General features: G+C 39.1%; 1 protein-coding gene across 1 annotated transcript; it reads left to right on the top strand.

The window, feature by feature from the left end:
• The first annotated feature begins 5,258 nt into the window (after positions 1-5,258).
• Positions 5,259-19,950, top strand: meltf (melanotransferrin). Its single transcript, XM_033621608.2, has 16 exons — positions 5,259-5,441; positions 6,114-6,268; positions 7,961-8,060; positions 8,942-9,127; positions 9,217-9,373; positions 9,640-9,707; positions 9,828-10,012; positions 10,158-10,323; positions 10,488-10,630; positions 11,443-11,539; positions 11,642-11,836; positions 12,909-13,062; positions 13,452-13,519; positions 13,614-13,801; positions 14,565-14,757; positions 17,600-19,950. The coding sequence occupies exons 1-16, from the start codon at positions 5,393-5,395 to the stop codon at positions 17,665-17,667; spliced, it is 2,172 nt and encodes a 723-aa protein (XP_033477499.1). The 5' UTR covers positions 5,259-5,392; the 3' UTR covers positions 17,668-19,950.
• The last annotated feature ends 396 nt before the right edge of the window (positions 19,951-20,346 follow it).

The following is a 20,346-nucleotide window of genomic DNA, read 5'->3' on the forward strand; positions in this document are numbered from 1 at the left end:
CTGACCACTGTAGTGGTTTTGGTTTTAATTCTCAGAAGGATCTGTCAATTTACTATTTAAAGTGACTTTCCAAAGATCCTCATCCACGAAATAGAGTGTTATTCATAAGTGCCAGATTTAACACACAGATCTTTTATGTATTCATATATTCAACTGTCTCTCTCTTCTCAATTCTTTGCCCTTTTTCACAGATTCTCTCTCTCATACATAACACACTCTCACTCACAGTTGTTCAACTTAATCAGTCACTATGCTGCAACAGTTTGTTGGTCAGTTTCTGGGAAAGTGGTCACACCTGATAGCAGTTGCGTAAAAAAGAGATGACATCATGTTCGACATCTTGTGCTGTACTCAGTCTTACTAAGTTCATGCTAGTGGAGAAACAAAAAGTTTCACTTGTATTTAACTTTAAAATGGTAAAGAAATTTAAAATATTACAAGTAATCCTTTGTTGATTCTATGACATAATAATAACAAGAGTTTTTCATGATCAAAAAATATCAATGCAGTCAAATCATGTAATGGGTTTCCTGGAAAGAACTTATTTGGTATTACTTATGAAGAAAATATGTACTGTAAGAAAAGCCCCATTTAAACCCAACTAAATATTTATTCATTTATGATAGAAAACTTATTATATGTATTATATGTTGATTCATGTGTAAACAAATATAATATTTTTGCATGTTCAGCTTGACCTGCTGAGAAGTTTACACTCTCTTGGTTTCCCTGGCACATGATCCAAAGTGTATCTTTATTTTTCATCTAATAAGTACTAAATTACATAGGTCTTTCCAGGAAAGAAAATTATTATTAGAAATTATTAGGAAATTACAGGTCTGTAAAAAAAATAAATAAATAAGCATAGAAGTTGTCCCAACTGTAGAGATTAAAACAATAATAAAGCATAAGGAAAGGGGCATAAATAAAAGGCAAATATTATAGAAAGGTAACATTTTGAGAGGAACATGCTGCTGAAGTGATTTGCTGGATGTCAAGATGTTTTAGTTGTTTTAAGAAAATTATGATCAAGGTCTTTTCTCCAATATATCTATTCATAATCATCTTTACAGATCTCACTTGAAGCTTTCCTCGTTCAAAACCAGGAGGTCTAAAGTTCACAGTTTCACTCTCCTTGAGTTCATCCGGTCCTTTGGTACAAGTAGCCATAATCTGGTAATCAGGGTTTAATTTCCTGCAGTAAACTACAAAGTGAACGGAGGTATAAGTCATCAAGAATTATAAAACTGTGTTTACAGGTACTTTGGATGCATGCAGAGCCGGCTGTACATGAATATAAGAAGACCTCAGTTTTATTGTGAAACACATGAGAGACAGCGAGATCTGCTGTGTTTAAAAAAAGGATTCTTTGCATGTCAATTATGTAGTGTGAAACAGCTCATAAATGTTCTATTTAAGAGAGAAAGTCTTGACAGCAGATTCTCAGGTCAGCTGACGTTAGGTGCTGAAGATTGGAAAGGAAAAATAGCAGCGTATTAACACATGACTCAGCCTGTCACCCTCGTGTCATCCTCACTTTGTCACGTTGTGTCTTATGAATGTAGCGGTGACATACACATAATCGGACTCCCCAAATAACTGTAGTGTCAGTTTCTGCAGTCAAATTTACAGTAACCTAACAATAACTGCAATACTGTTCCAACCTGTAACCACTGGATGTGTCCACTTTATGCCTTACTTTAGAGATATTAGCTGATATTGCTGCCTTTATTCATTATACATCATTTTTTAAGCATTGCTATTCCTATCAGCTATGTTTTAGTGATGTTGTTTGTTGGCCTGCGACCAGAGCATGACCACAGCGGAACAATCAGAACAATTACAGATTTTTATGATTAGGCTGCCTTCCTGTGTTTGACCAGATGTTGGCAGAAAAATTTTATTATGATAACATAATGTCCTCCAAGCTGGCTTTGGCTTTTATTTGCCAGCTTCATAGTTTGCAGAAAGGGACAGAACCTGTTGAAGCTGTGACTGAGGTAGCCAAAACACTTCAACTGCATTGTCTTATCAAACGAGGGAAAAGGGAGCTCAGGTCCCAAATGCCATAAAGCTGTTGTGTCTCTAGTAACACTCACCCTGTTTTCTTTGTACTATAACTCTCCTGGAACTAATTTAATTTGAAGCAGCTACTTGCTACAAATACATTCCCATCTTTACTGAGGAGAGTCAGAGATTTAATTTTGATCTATGACACTCCCGCAAACTCTTTGGCCTCAAAGTAATTAAGATTTAATGACATTTATAGAGAGTCAGTTAGCCTTGCACATGAGACCTTTTTAATTAGGAAAGAAGCAGCGGTGGAAGAAGTATTCAGATCCTTTAATGAAAGTAGCAATACCACAATGTAAAGTTACTCCATTACACAGCAAAGTCAGCATATTAACTTTGATTTCAACACTTTTGAAGTGTCTATATGGATCCACACCACAAAGAGTTAATCGTTTTGGAGAGCTGGTACCTTAACACTAACCAAGTGTAATTATTAACTCTTTTTGGAGTTAAAATGTAACACTTCTTAACACTACCCAGTGTTAGTTTTTCTCAATACTTGTATTTAGTGTTGAGAAATTGTTTGTTTACGATATAAGTATAACCTCCATATTAACACTGTAAGGTGTAAAAATAGCTTTTCTAAATTAACTAAAAAATGACGCTTGCTAAAATAAAGAGGTCTTGTTTGGTTCAACCACATTTATTTTAAAACATCTGCACCACAAACATGTTAAAATATATAGTAATATGAAACAATGTATGCTCTTACTCTCATTGCTTGTTTTTCTCCTCTATACACTATGCATGAAAATGTTCATCAAAGTACAGTGTGTCAACAGCACAACCTATTGTGAAAGCATGCTGTTCATGTGTTATGATATTGCAGATCCCCTTGAACACAGGTAAGTTGTTGGATGTTCCAGTGCATATAAATAGATCAATCTGGTACTTAGTGCCATCATTTCTGACCCAATTTGTAGTTGAAACATCAGCACACGAATCTAAATTTCATGTTTGACATAGTAATTTTCCACCTATTAATTGTTTTAATTTTAAGAGGACTAATCTAAAACCTATTAAAACAATAATTTTCATAGTATAAGCCAGTTGACACTGATGTTGCCCTACTAGAGATTTTGTATGGTTTTTGAAAATTTTTACAGACTTTTTAAAAAAAATTGCGTCTTGCTTCGAATTGCATACATCACATATGAATATGACGGCCATTTTTTTAAAAATACATCTTGGACAGTGTATCATTAGGTAGTGTTTGAGAATTATTTTTTTCAACATGTTATGGTGGTCACAGATCAAGTGTTTTTGGAAACATATCAAGTCATCAGTAAGGATAGGGGAAAAACAATATATTAATAATCTGTACAAGAGGAGCACAAAGTTCCAGTGATTATTGTCCTACTTTTGTCCTATTGTTTTACTCGTGACAAGTAAAAGTAAACAACAAGTAAGTAACGAGTCAGATTTTCAATTGTCTTTGTAAAGTCCAATCACACTTTGCCTAAGAGGGCTTTACACCCTCTGTCCCTCCTTGGATCCTCAATAAGAACACCTCCTGCCCCCCTAATAATAGAAATATGAATACTTAGAGTAGTAGTACATGATAGTATATATATATGATATATATATATATGACAATAATAGCCTATTCATATGTGAATAATAATTGTAGAACAATGACTAATAATAATAGGCATCAGGCAAGACCAAGGCAGTAGCTCACCTGTGACTTGCAATCTAGGCGCAACCCCAATCCATGCAAACCTGCAACATGGGAAAGCACAAAAGCCAAGGGGGGAAGAAGCCAAGTTAGTAACATGCATTAATGAGACATTAATGTTTGCAGATGGAGAGAGAGGACAGAGGAGCTCTGTGTATCATAGGAAGTCCCCCGGCACTCTAGGCCGATATCAACCTAACTAGGGGCTGGTCCAAGGCGGGCCTGAGCCAGCCCTAACTATAGGCTTTATCAAAGAGGAAAGTCATAGGCTGACTCTTAAATGTGGAGACGGTGTCAGCCTCGTGGACCAATAAAAAGTACTCAATGTGGAAAAATGGTTCAGGTTAAACTATCATATCTTATAACTAATATTTTTAGATTATTATTGTTGATGCATTAATGTGTAAGCAGCATTTTTATTTTGATTTTTGAAGCTAACAATTTTATGTACTCCATCCATCCATTTTCGTAACCGCTTATCCTCTTGAGGGTCACGGGGGGCTGGAGTCTATCCCAGCTGACATTTGGCAAAGAGGCACCCTTGACAGACAACCATTCACACTCACATTCACACCTACAGACAAGTCACCGAGTCACAGAGTCACCAATTAACCTGTTCCCAACCTGCATGTCTTTGGACTGTGGGAGGAAGCTGGAGTACCTGGAGAAAACCCACAGAGAGAACACTCCACACAGAAGGGCTCCCTCCTGGGATTGAACCAGGAACCCTCTTGCTGTGAGGCGACAGTGCTAACCACTCTACCACTGTGCCGCCCGTAATATGTTATTATGTAAGATCTTTAAAGTGATTAGCCATCAAATAAATGTAGTGGAGTTAAAAAAGCATTAAAATGGAAATACTTGAATGAAGTACAAGTACCTCAAATTTGTATTTCAATACTACATGAGAAAATTTATGTCATTGTGTTCCACCCCTGGTAATAATGATGATTTTGTTTATAATTTTGGGTAAGGATGACATACCAGGCCCCAGCCCAGATCAGACCCAGAACATCAGCAGTGGAGCACATGTGCATCATTAGCCCCCTGAGCCACCAGAGAACCCACATCATGGTCAAAGCCTCAGTTCACAGTGTCTGCAACTTGGAATAACTGACTTTCTCTACATATTCTGCACGGGACAAACTTCTAAAACTCAGAGACAAGGTCAAAGTTAGCAACCAAGGCAGGTAAACAGACTCTTTGTCTCCATGTTGTTCCTCTCAGTGACCAGAGTAGTGAGTCAGTGACCAATCCCTTCTTTCCTTTTTCCCAACAGTGGAAAAGCACCATGCAGAAAAAGCAAAGGAGGGGTTTACTGTAAAAAGACCTCTCTGTGCAGACTTTGGCCTGCAGCCAAGCAGCAGCAGCAGCAGAGACGTGTCAGGCCGGGTATACCAGAGAGGCGCACTTCATAAACTCCACACTACTCGAACTGATAGTCTTGTGACTCCTAAATGACATGTTGATGTAGAGTTGTAAATCACTAAATACAGCTTCCTCTTAGCTTTCTTCGTGGACTTTAAGCTAGGTCTTGAAGATAGAGGCTGAACTTTGACTCAGGAGTCATCGTATATAAAATAGAGGAGAAGGTAAAAGAGGTTGTTTTACCTACCGGAGAGAGGAAGAGAGGACGAGGCCATGGCCATGTGGAGGACAGTGGGAGCTCTACTGCTAATACTACAAACTGGTAAAACTATATACACTAAAAACTACTTTTAAAACTATATGCACTTTAAAGTTACATACAGTGTCATAGTTACATATATTGTTTGAATAATTAAAGATTTTGTGTCTTATTCTGTGCCATATTGTGATGCCATGCACAACCAATTGTCTTAGAGGTTAAATTTAACATAGTTTGATGATTTGATGTTTTGCTGGTTGTGCCAGAGGTGAAGATACACACAACGATAAATGCTTTTAAAGGCAAGAGTGAGGCAACAATTCCAATATAAAGTATCCTTAATCTGAAACAGAAAGAGTAGATATATTGTTTGCTATTCATCAGACACTGGTTCATAACCTTTATTGCTTGACTAGCAACATCTGCTCATACCTTGTCACAGGTTGCATATGAGCTTTAAGCACTTCAACCAAGAAGTGATTTTGAGTAAAATCAGAAAGCACAATTTCAACCCATTTCTCACATCTTATTATTCATCAAATTGATAATGTGGCCCCTTGAGGGGTCCTAGTTGGGAAGCACTGTCCTGTACTGCTGCAAAGATGCAGTGAAAAAGGCATAATATAATCATAGTTGTTGGATAGTTGAGATCACAAGATGTTTTTATGAATCATTTGGTGGAATAGCTTAATAAAAGAATGATGAGTGGTCTCTGTGTGTCTCTTTCTCTCTCAGTGTCTGGCCAGAGCAACATCAGATGGTGCACCATCTCAGACGCAGAGCAGAGGAAATGTCAGGCCATGTCGCAGTCTTTCGCCGCCATCTCCATCCGTCCGACCCTAGACTGCGTCAAAGGACTGACGGTTGAGGGCTGCGTTCAGAAACTACAGGTCGGTTTTTGAATGAACTCAGCATGTTTAAATAACTTGCGATTACAGTTGTTACTTTATAAGCATACAGTCTCCTGTATTGTAAAACATCTTATTAATATCATCATCTATTCATTTATCAATCAGGACATCAGATGACTTGTTAAGAGCTAATAAAATTTTGAATGGCAGAACACACAATCAGGCATCAGATAACAAGATAGGAACAAGGCCTGCGTGGAAGGTTGCAGTAAACTTGTTCATGGGTGATAGGTTACAGTTATCAGGCAGCACAAAGCACACTGGGTTTATGACACCCACAAAGATTTCCAGAAATCAGGATGTCCTATATATCAGAAGCTGAACTATGGGTGAAACACAAGAGTGATAAATTACAGGGGAGACCGGGGATGGTTGGCACACTTTTCACTATCTGCTAAACCTTTCTGGCATGAGTTACGTAGAATATTCTGACCAGCAGCAAATTAAGGCCTCAGCTATAAATACATGTGTTTTAATGTACACAAATGTTTTCTAAATTAGTAGAAACAATTCAACCATTTGCTTCAAAAAGAACCAGAAAACATCAACATTTAATAGAATATCTGCCCATTTTCAAACTTTTTAGGAAACTCATCAGTGGGAATGTGTAATTACTTTTGCCAATGACCATTCAAAATGCTAATAATTAACTAACAATATAAACATTGCTTAAAACTCACAAAATAGCTACCATCATTGTTAAATCTTGTATCAAAATGTAGATGATTCATTTGTCTATTAACCATAAGTTACACATTTACAATATCTCTAACAGAGTTTTATTATACATTCAGTCCATAGACCACTTTTTTTAACAGATTTATTTATTCATCTTATAAGTACAGTACACTGAAATTAAGTGAACATAGATAACATTTTTTTCCCCTTTTTCTTTTACACAACTCCCCCACCCACACCCCGCAGGTCCTACAAAAAATAAAAAATAAATGAATAAATAAAGATAAAGAAAATAAGTAAATAGATAAATCTTTTTTAAATAAAATAATTTTAAATAAAAATAAATATAATATAAAAATAAATTTATTTTAATTTAATAAAATAAAATAAAATAAAAATAAATAAACAAAATTAAGTTACATTAAATTAAAAAAATAAGAATACACACACACCTTCTTCCGTCTTGACATTATGGTTAAATCTGTGACAATATAGAGGGAAATGTAAATGGAAAGTAATCCGAAACAATTTCTAGGTAGATAAAATGTCAACAAGTATTGATAGACCACTTTTTTTACTTTCAATATTATAAATGTAATCCTCACCAAAAGTAGGGCTTAGTGGGGCTCAGTGGCTTTCAGGGGTTTTAACAAAGGAGATGAGTGCAGGTGATGAAAGCAAACATTTTGATGATACATTTTTGTTCCTGTGACCTTCAAAGGACCAAAAAATAGCTGTGTGCCAAGTTGCCAACCGCCCCATGTAGCCAACCAACCCTGATCATTTTCCTATCTAGCCTATGGTATAAGGAAATATGTACAAAAAACTATTAAGTATTTTCACCAGTCCAAAACATTTTCTCTTGCACTGCAATTTCAAAATCATCCCAAAGCCACAGAGACTCTCATTGTTCTAAGTTGTTGCCCTCATGAGTCTAAGTTTTAACTCCCTGATATTTGAACACTACTCTTTTTGTTTGGTGCGTCTCGGCAGAAAAAAGAAGCAGATGCCTTGTCCATGTTCGCATCTGACATCTACAATCTGGGGAAGACCGCGTCCTTCAAGATAGCTGCCGCTGAATCAAAAGCTGATCGTAAGATGTGTTTTTTCTTCATGTAAGAGAGATTCAAACAGAAAGACGTGGAAGGAAAGAGACGGAGGTAGTGATTCAGAGAGAAAGACAGGTGTGAAAAGTGAGTTAGAGTTAGAGTTAAACTGTTGCTCCTCAGTCAGATTTGCACCTCAGAGACAGGTTAGCTTATTCAGCTTGCTGTTTTAATGTTTAAAGAAATAGTTTGACATTTTATAGAGTGCAAGTTTGCTTTCTTGCCCAGAATTAGAGAAAAATATTGATGCTACTTTCATGTCTTCACACTAAATGTGATGGTGAGCCAGTTGGCCATTAGCTTAGCTTAGCATAAAGACTGGAAACAGAGGTAAACAGCTAGCATGGTTCAGTCTAAAGGTTAAATAATTCACCTAGAAGCACCTTTAAAGATCAGTAATTAACACTTTACTTACCATTTGTTTATAAAAAATGTAATATAGAAATAATAATTTGTCTTAATATGAGAAGTTACATGCTGGACTATTTCTTGGATGGAGCCAGGCTAGCTGTTTCCTTCTTGTGCTAAGCTAAACTAAGCTAACCATGTGCTGCCTGTCGCTCAAATTTATCGTACAGACATGAGAGAGGTATCTTCTTGACAAAAAAGTGAGCAAACATATTTCCCAAACTGTTTAGTTCTTTATCATGGATAACCTGGAGTAAATTGATTCAGTTATCACACCTGTTACCCTGATTATAATCTCTGTCCTGGGTGTGGGATAGGCCTAAAACAGGAGTGGTAGTCTACACTTTGACCTCCTAGACCTTAGATCACAGAGCCAGAATGTCATAGCCAATAGTACATTGCTGCCTTACAGAACTTATTGTCATTATGTATGTTAACACCTGTGCTATTGTTGCCTCAGGTACTGGTGCCTCCTACTATGCAGTTGCTGTGGTGAGGAAAGCAAATTCTGGCATCAACATCTACAACCTGAAAGGAAAAAAAAGCTGCCACACCGGGAAAGGCCGCACAGCCGGCTGGAAAATGCCTTTAGGATATTTCATCGACCAGGGCTACATGTCTGTGATGGGCTGCAACATCCCACAGGGTAGGAAACATTCACTATTCATACATATCTATACCTATAGAGACTGTACATACAGAAAGCTGAAGAGACCTGTGTGTTTGTGTTGTCAGGTGTGGCACATTTCTTCATTGCCAGCTGTGTCCCTGGAGCAAACCAGCTCGGTGACCCTGCGTCTCTGTGTCAGCTGTGCGTAGGAGACAGTGCTGGACAGCACAAATGTGAGATGAGTGACAAAGAGAGATACTACAGCTATGAAGGAGCTTTCAGGTAATACACATTCATACTCTGCTTACAATACGCAGAACTGTACATGTGGAGTGGATGTCTTTTTGTTTTTACTCCACAATATATCTAGAGGCCTCCCTTTGATATTAACAGTATTAGTACAGATTTGAAATATGATTCTTTTTTATTTTATTTACTTATTTGACGTTGGATTTGAGGAACGCTTTCAAAGCAGCTGCGGTGGAATTCTGCAGGTAGCGTGCACCTTTGATTATAACCTTTTTCTCCCTTTTGTTTGGTGTCTGCAGGTGTATGGCTGAAGGTGCAGGAGAGGTGGCCTTCATCAAACACACAACTGTCCAGGAAAACACTGATGGTAATGCTTTAGTTAGCTGGATAGTCAGTCATTAGTTGGTTGTTTCAGTAACTAGTGACACATGCAACTTCTTTGTTGTGAGCTTGTCAACTTTTAGCTAACCGGTCATTTTTTCACCAGGTCGTGGCCCAGCCTGGGCACAAACACTGGTGTCATCAGACTATGAGCTGTTGTGTCGTGACGGCACCAGAGCTCCTGTCTCTGATTGGGAAAGGTGCCATCTGGTCCGCATCCCGTTCCGTGGGATTGTGGTCGGCAATCACGTCACTCCCTCTGTGGTGTTCAACATGCTGACAGAGGGCCTGGTACGTCCAAACAGGACCGCTGCTCATAATTCAGTTTTTGGTGTAAAAGTGTTTAAGACAAAGTAAAGCAGTCACATATGCACTATGCCACATTACTGTGAGATTCTATTTGTGAGATTAACTGATTGTACCTTGCTGTCTGCAGGAGAAGTCGGGCTTCAGCATGTTTTCATCTACTGATTATGGAGGAGGAACTGTGCTCTTCTCGGACTTATCCATCATGTTCCAGGGGGCCGAGTCAGATGACCCCAAGAAGTGGATGGGTCGTTTCTATTACAATGCTCTGAGAGCCATGGACTGTAAACCTGAAGGTGAAACAAAAATAGCACTCATGGCTTTCCCGGTAGCCTCTGTGTGAAATGTATTGATAAATAAATATTAGTTTAATCCTGTCTGGTTAACTGGGCTACCTGTCTACCTACGTAGCCATTAATCTTTCTTTCTTCCTTCACTACCCACCCACCAAATATGCCAGATTCGCTGCGGTGGTGTGTGTTGTCCAGCGGTGAGCAGAAGAAGTGTGCTGAAATGAGTGTGGCCTTCCAAAGTAAAGGTCTGACTCCATCTATTAAGTGTATCTACGGAGAGACCGTGACTGACTGCATGAAGAAAATAAAGGTAACAGACACCAGTTTGTGAAGAATTGCTACAGTGGTATTCATTCACTTCAACTTAAATCATTTAACACTAGAATCTAGTGGAGACTGGATTTTTTTAGACTGATTTGAGATGTTTATTTTGTAACATAAACATTTGTGATATTGATCATCACTTAGATTTGGTTGATAAAGATGTGTGACTAAGATTGTACTCAACAGGACATTTAATAGTCTTTGGTAGAAGAACTACAAAATAAAGACACTGATTCTAAACCAGAGGTGTGAACCTGAGACATAAGACTTAGACTAGAGTCAGACTTGACTTAAGGATGTGACGACTTTAGACTTGACTTGACAAATTAAAAAAAAGACTCGCAATTCGATCATGCTGTGCGAGCAGGAGGGAAAGGTGCATTTACCAGTGAAGACAGACAACATAACCACAAATGTCAACCTGTTGGTGGAATAAAGGTCAGGGTATCATCAACATCAGCAGGATTCATCCTCTGGGGACAATGAATATCTGTACAAAGTTCCATCACAATCAGCACAGAGATTGTTCAGATATTTCAATCTGAAACGTGGTGGACTGACCGACAGACAGTGCCATCTATACAGCCATGCTGCAGACATTTTTATTTCTATACATGTATTTCTCTGTCAGTATATACTCTGGTAAAACTTTAGATGTAGTAAAAGGGACATAATGACTTTTTTAGAACTTGAAGCACAAAGTGTACGACTTGGAGTTGGAAATTTCTAACACCAACTGATGGCTTTTTTATTTTTAGTCATTCTTGCATCTCAATCTCTGCTCTCTCCTTCATGTAGAACAACGAGGCTGATGCCATCACTCTGGACGGAGGTTACATCTACACAGCAGGCAAAGACTACGGCTTGGTCCCTGCCACTGCCGAGAGCTACACAGGTAAAAACACAAACACACAGAGACTCACACAAACAGTGTGTCACAAATTCTTGTCTCAAAGGCGACAGATACAGGTGGTTGTTTTTTGTTCTTTCTCTGCAGACGACCGCGATGGTTCCATGTACTATGCAGTCGCAGTGGTGAAAAAGAGTAGCGTTGACATTCGTAACCTTGACAACCTGCGTGGCCGTCGCTCCTGTCACACCGGATACGGTCGCACGGCTGGCTGGAACGTTCCCATAGCAACGCTGATGGAGAGAGGCCTGATCACACCCCAGCATTGTCAGATACCCCAAGGTCAGTGGGGTGTTTTTGTGTGTGTGTTGCAAAGGTGTGAGCTGGAGTAGTCAGAACTCAGAGAGATCCAGTGCACAAATACTGAAACTCGATAAAATGTAAGACTGCATGAAATATGCCCATTGCCATTTACATTTATATAAAACAGAGATATCTTGACATTTACACACAAAGCTCAGCATTGCTACTTGATGACTCAAATGATTATCTGTCAATTCACTAATGTTTCAGCCATAGCTTTTATTTTCTTACAGCAGATGGATTTTATATGTGATATGTTTTTGTTATCAAAACAATAGACCTGACATTGACACATTAAAAGACTTAAAGCCTGGAAGGAATGTGGTGTATTGTTGCTGACCATGCATTCACTATCCATTCATTTCCAATAGTAAACATGGCTTTTTACAGTCATGTTTGGCTTTGTGAATTATGTAATCAGTCAACAGCTAAGTAATAATCACACAAGCTTAGGAATTAAGGCATATGTGGATTTGTGTCACTTAAACACCATTTAGCATTGCACTTCAATTAAGTTGGAGGTCTTGCATAATGGAGTTAGCATAATTATGAGTTTTATACTGTGTAAACTGCACTCGTGCCAACACCCAAGTAGTAATTACAACTGGGACGCGATGCCTCATGTCAACCATAGTCCATTGCAATTAAACTCAGATTTAATTGTTGTAGTTTTATGTTGTCAAAGCAAAGTAAATCAACCCTCACGACCAACTCTGCAATCATACAAGTTCTGGAGCTATCTGATGACATGCCTGCAGATCCACACCTTCAGTTTGTTTCACATCCTTTCTGTTAAAAATCAGTAGTTTGTAGCCCAATCCAAGATTACATGATTTGTTGAGACTTGACAAAGCTCCTCAAAAGCCACAGAGAACATTATATGACTGTGGTTACAGGCCAAGTAGTAGGCCTACTAAACTAGGAAACTCAACTTCATGTATAATCGATGGAATGAGCCTTTTTTGTATTTTTTGGTAGAGCAGGTTATAAAACAGATCGAGTCCAAAAGACTGAATTTTCCTTCTGTTTTCCTGTTTCCCATGATGCTCAGCGGTCGGAGGGTTCTTCAAGCAGAGCTGCGTACCGGGTGCCAACCAACCCGGTTTCCCCAGCAACCTGTGTGGTCTGTGTGTGGGCGACAGCTCAGGACAGAACAAATGTGAGAAGGGAAAAGACCTGTATGATGGATACGATGGTGCCTTCAGGTAACATCCCAAACCCCTGCACGTCATCAGGGTTACATGTTACACACAAGGTTTTCCCACTCTGTATTCACATTCTAGAATTTTCTCTTCTTGGTGTCCTCAATGTTACTTACAGTGTAACATAGTTTGGGAGTTGAGTGTAGTTGAAGTTTTTAGTGGCTACACAGACGTCAACTTTTTATGAAAGAACCACATATTTTCGGGCAGCATCTTTGGCACTGATGATTCAAGTTGTAGAAGTGCTCTAGCTGTCAGCTGTCTACAGAAAATTTATTGTGACTTTTACTTTTGAAAACAGGGGAGCCAGAATAGCCTTTCCAATTTAGCAGCTTTGCCATCTTCAACAACTTGACAATTTATATCACACGTGTGTCTATGTGTCCATTCAGGTGTCTGGCGAAGGGAGAGGGAGATGTGGCTTTCGTGAAGCATTCTACTGTCTTCCAAAACACTGATGGTAAGACAAGAAACCCCACTATACAAAATGTCCCCCTTCTAAGAGTCTTATTGTTTTACGGGACATAATTAACCACCTCACTTTGTGTGTTCAGGTAACTCTGGGGAATCTTGGGCAGTAGATCTCCTGTCTACAGACTTCCAGCTGCTCTGTTCTCAGGACACTAAAGCCGAGGTCTCACAGTACAGACACTGTCACCTGGCCAGAGTCCCCTCCCACGCTGTAATGGTTCGGCCCAGCACCAACATCCATGCCGTCTATGGACTCCTGGACCGCGCACAGGTACAGTAAGAGTGTGAATGAGTCAGACGCTATAAGCCACCAACATGCGAAGACCTCAAACTGAATTAAGACGGGTAATCCTTTACAGTAAAGGACTCACTGATTTTTCTGTGCTACATTTACGGATGCTCTGACATCTGAGAATTCGAACTTTGCTGCCCAAGAGCATCACAGCAAGTTATTTTGTTGGACAATCAAATCCAAAAGATAAACACAGATGTTGTGAAAAGGGTTCTTTTGTTGTTGTTGTTGTTTTTTTTTACATTTTGGTAGATAAATGCACCAAGAAAAAATAAATAGTGGGTTTAACTCTGTTGTGTTTAAATTTGTGTTGTGTAAGTGCACAAGTACCACATTTTCCAGGTTTATCTTTCAGCATAACTTCCCTCTTCAGGGAAAAGTTGAGAACAAAGAGGAAGTAAAGTTAGTATAAGATAAGTGATATAAAATCAGTGCTAAACACAAGGGAACTAAAGTAGTATATTAGAGTTTACTTGTAAAAAACAGAACATCTCCTTCCTTGAATGTGTTCTACATTAGTTCATTCTATACTCCCACAAAAATATGTACAATTTAAAAAGTGTATGAAAGAAATATAATAAAAACTGTGTAAACACAGTGTTAACGTTTAACCATCAAAAACAAAAGTGCTCCACTTGATCCACACAGGAATTGATTTCACAGGAGTGGCTGACTGGAATTTAGGTAATTAATTATGTTGGTCAGTTTCGGTGTTTATTCCGTGTCTCTCTGTTCCCTGTAGGAATTTTTCGGCAGTGACACAGGTACTGGTTTCAGGATGTTTGACTCACAGGCCTATGAGGGCACAGATCTCATCTTCAAAGACTCCACTGTTCGCCTGGTGGGTGTCGGTGACAGAAAGACCTACCAGGAGTGGCTGGGCCAGGGCTACATGGACTCACTGGTCAACATGGAGTGTAACTCATCAACTGCTGGTAAACACAAATAAATCATTCCTTACGATCCAATGTCAGTCAAAATGATCGATGTTTTTAATGTTTGAAATATAAAGTAACTAAAGCTGAATTAGCAGCCCGAATTTTTGTTGCCAGGACAATAGCAGTATGAACCACAGCCTCTTACACATATCTAATTTCACTGAATACACCAACTGCACAGCAAGTGATGGATTTTCTTTGATCGACATAACGGAATACTTGGATATTTTGGGAAATAAATGTAAATTTCTTGCCAAATATTAGATGATAAGATTGATACCACCCTTATATCTGTACACTAAATATGAAACTACAGCCAGCATCTGGTGAGTTTAGCTTAGCTTAATATAAAGACTATAAACACAGGTACACAACGGTTAGCCTGCTCTGAACAGATTAAACACTCAAGATATGTGTATATTAGTGAGCTTAAAAGATGTTAGTAGGTGAATTCTTACACTGTGGAACAGGGCTGTAGTCAAGACCAACTTAATTGAGTCCAAGTCAAGTCCAAGACCAGGTCCAGTCGAGTCTGAGTCAAGACTATGTCCAAAGGCAGCCAAGACAAAGCCCAGAGTAAATCGAGTCCTGTTTAAGAAACCAGATTTAATTACGGTAGAATTTGCAGACATTTTGCTATTAAATGTTAGTGAAGGTTGAAGAATATTTTGGAAAGTCTGGTTCAAGGACTACTTTAAGGAGGTTTGAGCTGGTTTGAGATTTCATGTACTCAAGTTCAGAAAGGATGAGGCAGGTGGACATGCTCCTTTGTGCTCCAGGGGAAAAGTACTGCCACCTGTGAGCTGTTGCTACATATAGGCTCTGCCCCTTCAGGAAGGGGGAGACAAGTAGAGGGGTGCTTGAGGATTTTCCACAAAGGTAGTTTGATGGTGACTTGCGGTAAGGGATGTTACTGTTAGCAGACTGTGGCAGCAATGTTCTGTACAAATGATTCACAATCAGTTGGCAGGAACAACTTCACTAGTAGCCAAATCTGAGACCAAGACAAGTCTGAGTCAAACAAGGCATGAGACAAGTGCAAGGCTTCAAAAAAGTGGTCTCGATAACTCAACTCAACTCAACTCAACTCAACTCAGCTTTATTTATAGAGCACTTTAAAAACAACAGCCGAAACAAAGTGCTGTAAATAAACATAAAAACTTAATACATAAAACAATTAAAAACAATAAAAACACTAAAACAATAAAATGAAATAAAATAAAGCAAAACAATAAAAACACTAAAACAGCAGAGTCTCATGCTGAGTTGAAAGCCAAGGAATAAAAATGGGTTTTAAGACGGGTTTTAAAAATGGACAGTGAGGGGGCTTGTCTGATGTGCAAAGGTAGGTCGTTCCAAAGTTTGGGAGCTGCAACAGAAAAAGCTCTATCCCCTCTGAGCTTCCACTTGGACCTAGGTACCTCCAGGAGCAGCTGCTGACCTGAGGCACCGAGCAGGAGTGTAGGGATGGAGCAGCCCAGAGAGGTATGGTGAGGCGAGACCATTTAAAGATTTAAAAACAAATAAAAGAATCTTAAAATGAACTCTAAAGTGCACAGGCAGCCAGTGGAGGGAAGCCAGAATGGGAGTTATGTGCTCCCTCTTACGTGCTCCAGTTATAGAGATGAGCAGCAGCATTTTGAACCAACTGGAGAAGTGCAAGGGAGGACTGGCTGACTCCAAAATAAAATGTGTTACTGTAATCCAGCTGAGACGTGATGAAGGCATGGATTACTGTTTCAAAGTGCTGTTGTGCTAGAAAGTACTTAACCTTTGCCAGCTGCCTAAGATGAAAAAAGCTGGACTTAACCACTGCATCAATTTGCCGATCCAATTAAAAATCACTGTCCTTCTTAAAACCCAAGTTTGAAACTGTTGGCTTCACATAATATGCCAAGGGGCTCAAGTCAACAGGGGACCCCCCTGTTGACTTGAGCCCCCAAGAGTCATTGGGACCAAACACCATCACTTCTGTTTTCTTTTCATTAAAATTTAAAAAGTTCAGGGCCATACAGGCTTTAATGTCTTCGAGACATAACAGAAGTGGTTTAAGTGAGAAAGCATCTTTCTTCTTCAGTGGCACATATATCTGACTATTGTCAGCATAACAATGGAAAGAAATACCATGCTTTCTAAGGATGGAACCCAGAGGCAGTAAATACAGTGAGAAAAGCAGGGGCCCTAAAATTGAACCCTGTGGAACCCCATACAGCACAGGAGCAGAGCAGGACTCAGAACCACCAATGCTTACACACATAGTTCTGTCTGCCAGATAACAACTCTATACAACCCTGCTTTGGACTGAACCAGGCTAGCTGTTTCACCCTTTTTCAAGTCACTGAGCTAAGCCAACCTGCCTGTCTCCTGGCTCCAGCTCCACCCTTCAGACATAAGAGTGATATCAATCTCTTGAGGAGAAAGCAATTAAGGTTTTTTTTCCAAAAATGTCAAGCTCTGATAAGAAGCTCATCACTGTTTAATATTCAGCCGGCCTATGTTACAGCACAGGCTAATGTTTAAGCCGACTGTGTGGACAGCACAATCAATTACAATTATGTCAACTTGTTTCAATGTGAATATCTCTTTCTAATCTCTTTGTTTCATCAAAATACAGCCAGGGGTGTCTGAGATACAGACATGTAATTAAAAAAATGGATGAACAATGAAACAGCCTCTTGGGCTTACTGGTATAATTTTGAAAATACTAGAGTGCAGAGATGGGATGAATCATTCTTAATCATCAAAAGTTACAGACAGATCGATGAAGGTGATTTTCTTTTTTTTTTTTTTTCTTATTCAAAAACCTCCTTACAATTCCAAATGTCTCTTCTTCTTACAGTGATGTCCTCCTCATGGCTGCTGCTGCTGGCCCTGTTCAGCCTCATGCTGACCAACCTGTGGATGTAATGTGACACAGGCATCCAGCCTCTTCTCCTACTCACTTTCCCCCCTACGTCCTCTATTGCTCACTGCTTACCTCTGTACTCTTCCTGTTTCCACTCCTGCGTCTTCCCTCTCTTCATGTCTGGCTCATTTTCTGTCTTTTTTTCTCCAATTCTCACACAGAAATCTTTAGATTTGAAACCTTCACCCATCTTAGCCTTACTCAAGTCCAGTTTAGCCCTGCTGTCCAGACACCTTTTTATACCTGAATCTGTGTTTTTCTCCTAAAATTGCATCATTTTTTACCTGATTGTGTGTTATTTTAATACATGAGAGAACGGCATGTTGGAGCTGCCTTTGGATTTAAATAGTGCCAGTGTTGAATTGAAGCACATTGTCTCCTTTTTTTATGGCAGATAAGAGAGTTAAGTTGCCAAAGGACCTTTAGCCCGTGAGAATCAGACATAGTGAGAGAAGGTGTTGCTGCCACTTTGTTTACTGAGGGTGAGCTGCCATATCAGTGTGTATGCTGCCACCTGTTACATTGATCTAATGGGTTGTGTATGCCTGTCTCTCTCTCTCTAAAGTTAGTTTTACAAAGAACAGATAATCTGATTTTTGACCTCACATGAGCTGCAGATAATCTTTTAATTTCTGATTTACCACAGAGTCTTTAGACTTAGATCACTTTACCTTTACTACCTACTTTGGGTGAGTAAGAGATCAGTGACCAGGCCCTCTTGTCTATTAGATAAGGATTTTTAATTTGGGTAAATATGCTTATTAACTTTTTTGACAAGATTAGACAATCGATATGCCCCTCAGGAGCTGGGGCCCGAGGGTGATTAGCTTAGCTTAGCCTAACCTTAAAGCCCCTACCCAGCTCATCATTTCTAAAAAAAATAATTTTTCATGTGAATATAAAAATCAGATTGCTGTTCTTTCTCTGCTGCCTCTTGCTCTCTGTGCACTACTATACAACACAACCCTCCCTTACTTTAGGCTGTGTTTCTACAATAAGCTAATGCCATATCAGTGAATATGCACTAGTGTTACCTCCACACAGAGCTGTGCTGGGGATAGTGTGATGATGAGTGACTGAATGTTTGTCCATAGGTCTGTCTGCTTCATGTGTTCTCCTCCAAACCAAAAAATCAAGAAGATAAATAATTTAGTTAATCTGCATTAACTCTTTTTATTCTCGATTATTGATGGGAACTGCTCTGGTAACAGACAGTCAGCTTACGTTCCACCTGCAGCTATTTTTCACTCCTTTTTTTATCTACGCATTTGGACACAAATGGAGAGGGTAACTCTGACATATTGGTCAGGTTCCATCAGATTTGGGGAGAACATAAAGAAAACAGCCTCCGGTTTGTGCTGGGGAGTGAATGAATATTTGTTTGTCTGGATGGTTTGAGTCAAGGATGGTGTTTACCTTGCATTTTGTTGGATTTGGAGTAAGAAAATTAACTCCATTTCAATTTTAGAAGAGATTTGGTGTAGTATCTTTTGTCATGCAAGGATGTCAAGGGAATATAATAAGGTTAAAGGAAATTAATTGTTTATAGTTAACTATTCTGCATCAAATACTTTGCTCTCATTGCCTCTAACTCACTGGTTCTCAACTATTTTGTGTTAAGGAACCGTACGGTGATACACATTAGGTCGCAGCCCCCCACATGATAAGATTTCACTTCAGGGACCTATATCTGAAAATATTTTGCTTGTTAGACATGATTAAGCCCAGAATTCTACAGTTCGACCACAGTTGAGGAGATAATCGTGAATGAAGTGAAACTTATGATCAGAATAGTCACTCTTAGGACTCTTACTCACACTGGGCTCACTTCTTCACTTCTGGGGAACCCCCTGGGACTCCCTCAAAGACCCCTGGGATCTCCAGACTCCTGGTTGAGAACCACTGCTCTGACCCAAACAACTCACTCCACAAATGTCTCTTTCTGACTCAAACCTGCCTGTTCTGGTCATATCTACTGTACTTCCTGCTGCCTGATGCTGCTTCCTGCTTTAAAATGTTGATTGGATGTGTATTTTCCTACATTGAGAGATTTATTTTTATATGAAGCTCAGATGCCATATCAGTGTATATGTACTGACTCATGCTGTCAGAAATTAATGCCTTCTCTTCCTCCGATAGAGATTTATTTCTATGTGAAATGATGTCCCATGTAACTAATATTTAGTTGCCAGGCCAGTGAGTCTGCACAAGTATTGCTACATAAAGCTGCTGACTTGAGCTGTTTTCTGTGCTTGTTCAAATAAAATAAAGCTATATAAAATGCATACTGTTGAGCTATTCTTTATGAGAATGTGCCATTATTATTATTAAGGTGGGACCAAATCATGGTTTTACAAGTCATCGGGTCGATCCCCATCTCCTCTTGTCTGCATGACAAAGTATACTTGGGCAAGATGCTGAACACCAAATTGCTAAAAGAAATTAAGTGTGTTTAAACTGGGTAGCAGGTGGCACCTTGTACATTATAACCTTGCCCAGTGTGTGAATGTGTGTGAATGGGTGATGATGACTCTGTAATGTAAAAAAAAAAAAAGTAGTATTCAAGTATTTTCAAGACAAAAGGCTCAAATCCAAGTGAAGTCCTGAGTCATTGGTGTTAAAGTCCAAGTGAAGTTGCAAGTTTCTTTTGATTTATCAAGTAGTCTAAAGTCAACAAATTT

This window comes from Epinephelus lanceolatus, chromosome 6 (genome assembly GCF_041903045.1).
Source record: "Epinephelus lanceolatus isolate andai-2023 chromosome 6, ASM4190304v1, whole genome shotgun sequence".
Taxonomy (NCBI): Eukaryota; Metazoa; Chordata; class Actinopteri; order Perciformes; family Serranidae; genus Epinephelus; species Epinephelus lanceolatus.

What these genes read in the sequence shown, in the direction of transcription:
- meltf (XM_033621608.2), top strand. Translation starts at nt 5,393, where the DNA reads ATGGCCATGTGGAGGACAGTGGGAGCTCTACTGCTAATACTACAAACT. An exon ending in GGGCTGCAACATCCCACAGG is followed by an intron (nt 9,128 to 9,216) that starts GTAGGAAACATT and finishes TTGTGTTGTCAG; the next exon opens with GTGTGGCACATTTCTTCATT. An exon ending in CATGGACTGTAAACCTGAAG is followed by an intron (nt 10,324 to 10,487) that starts GTGAAACAAAAA and finishes CAAATATGCCAG; the next exon opens with ATTCGCTGCGGTGGTGTGTG.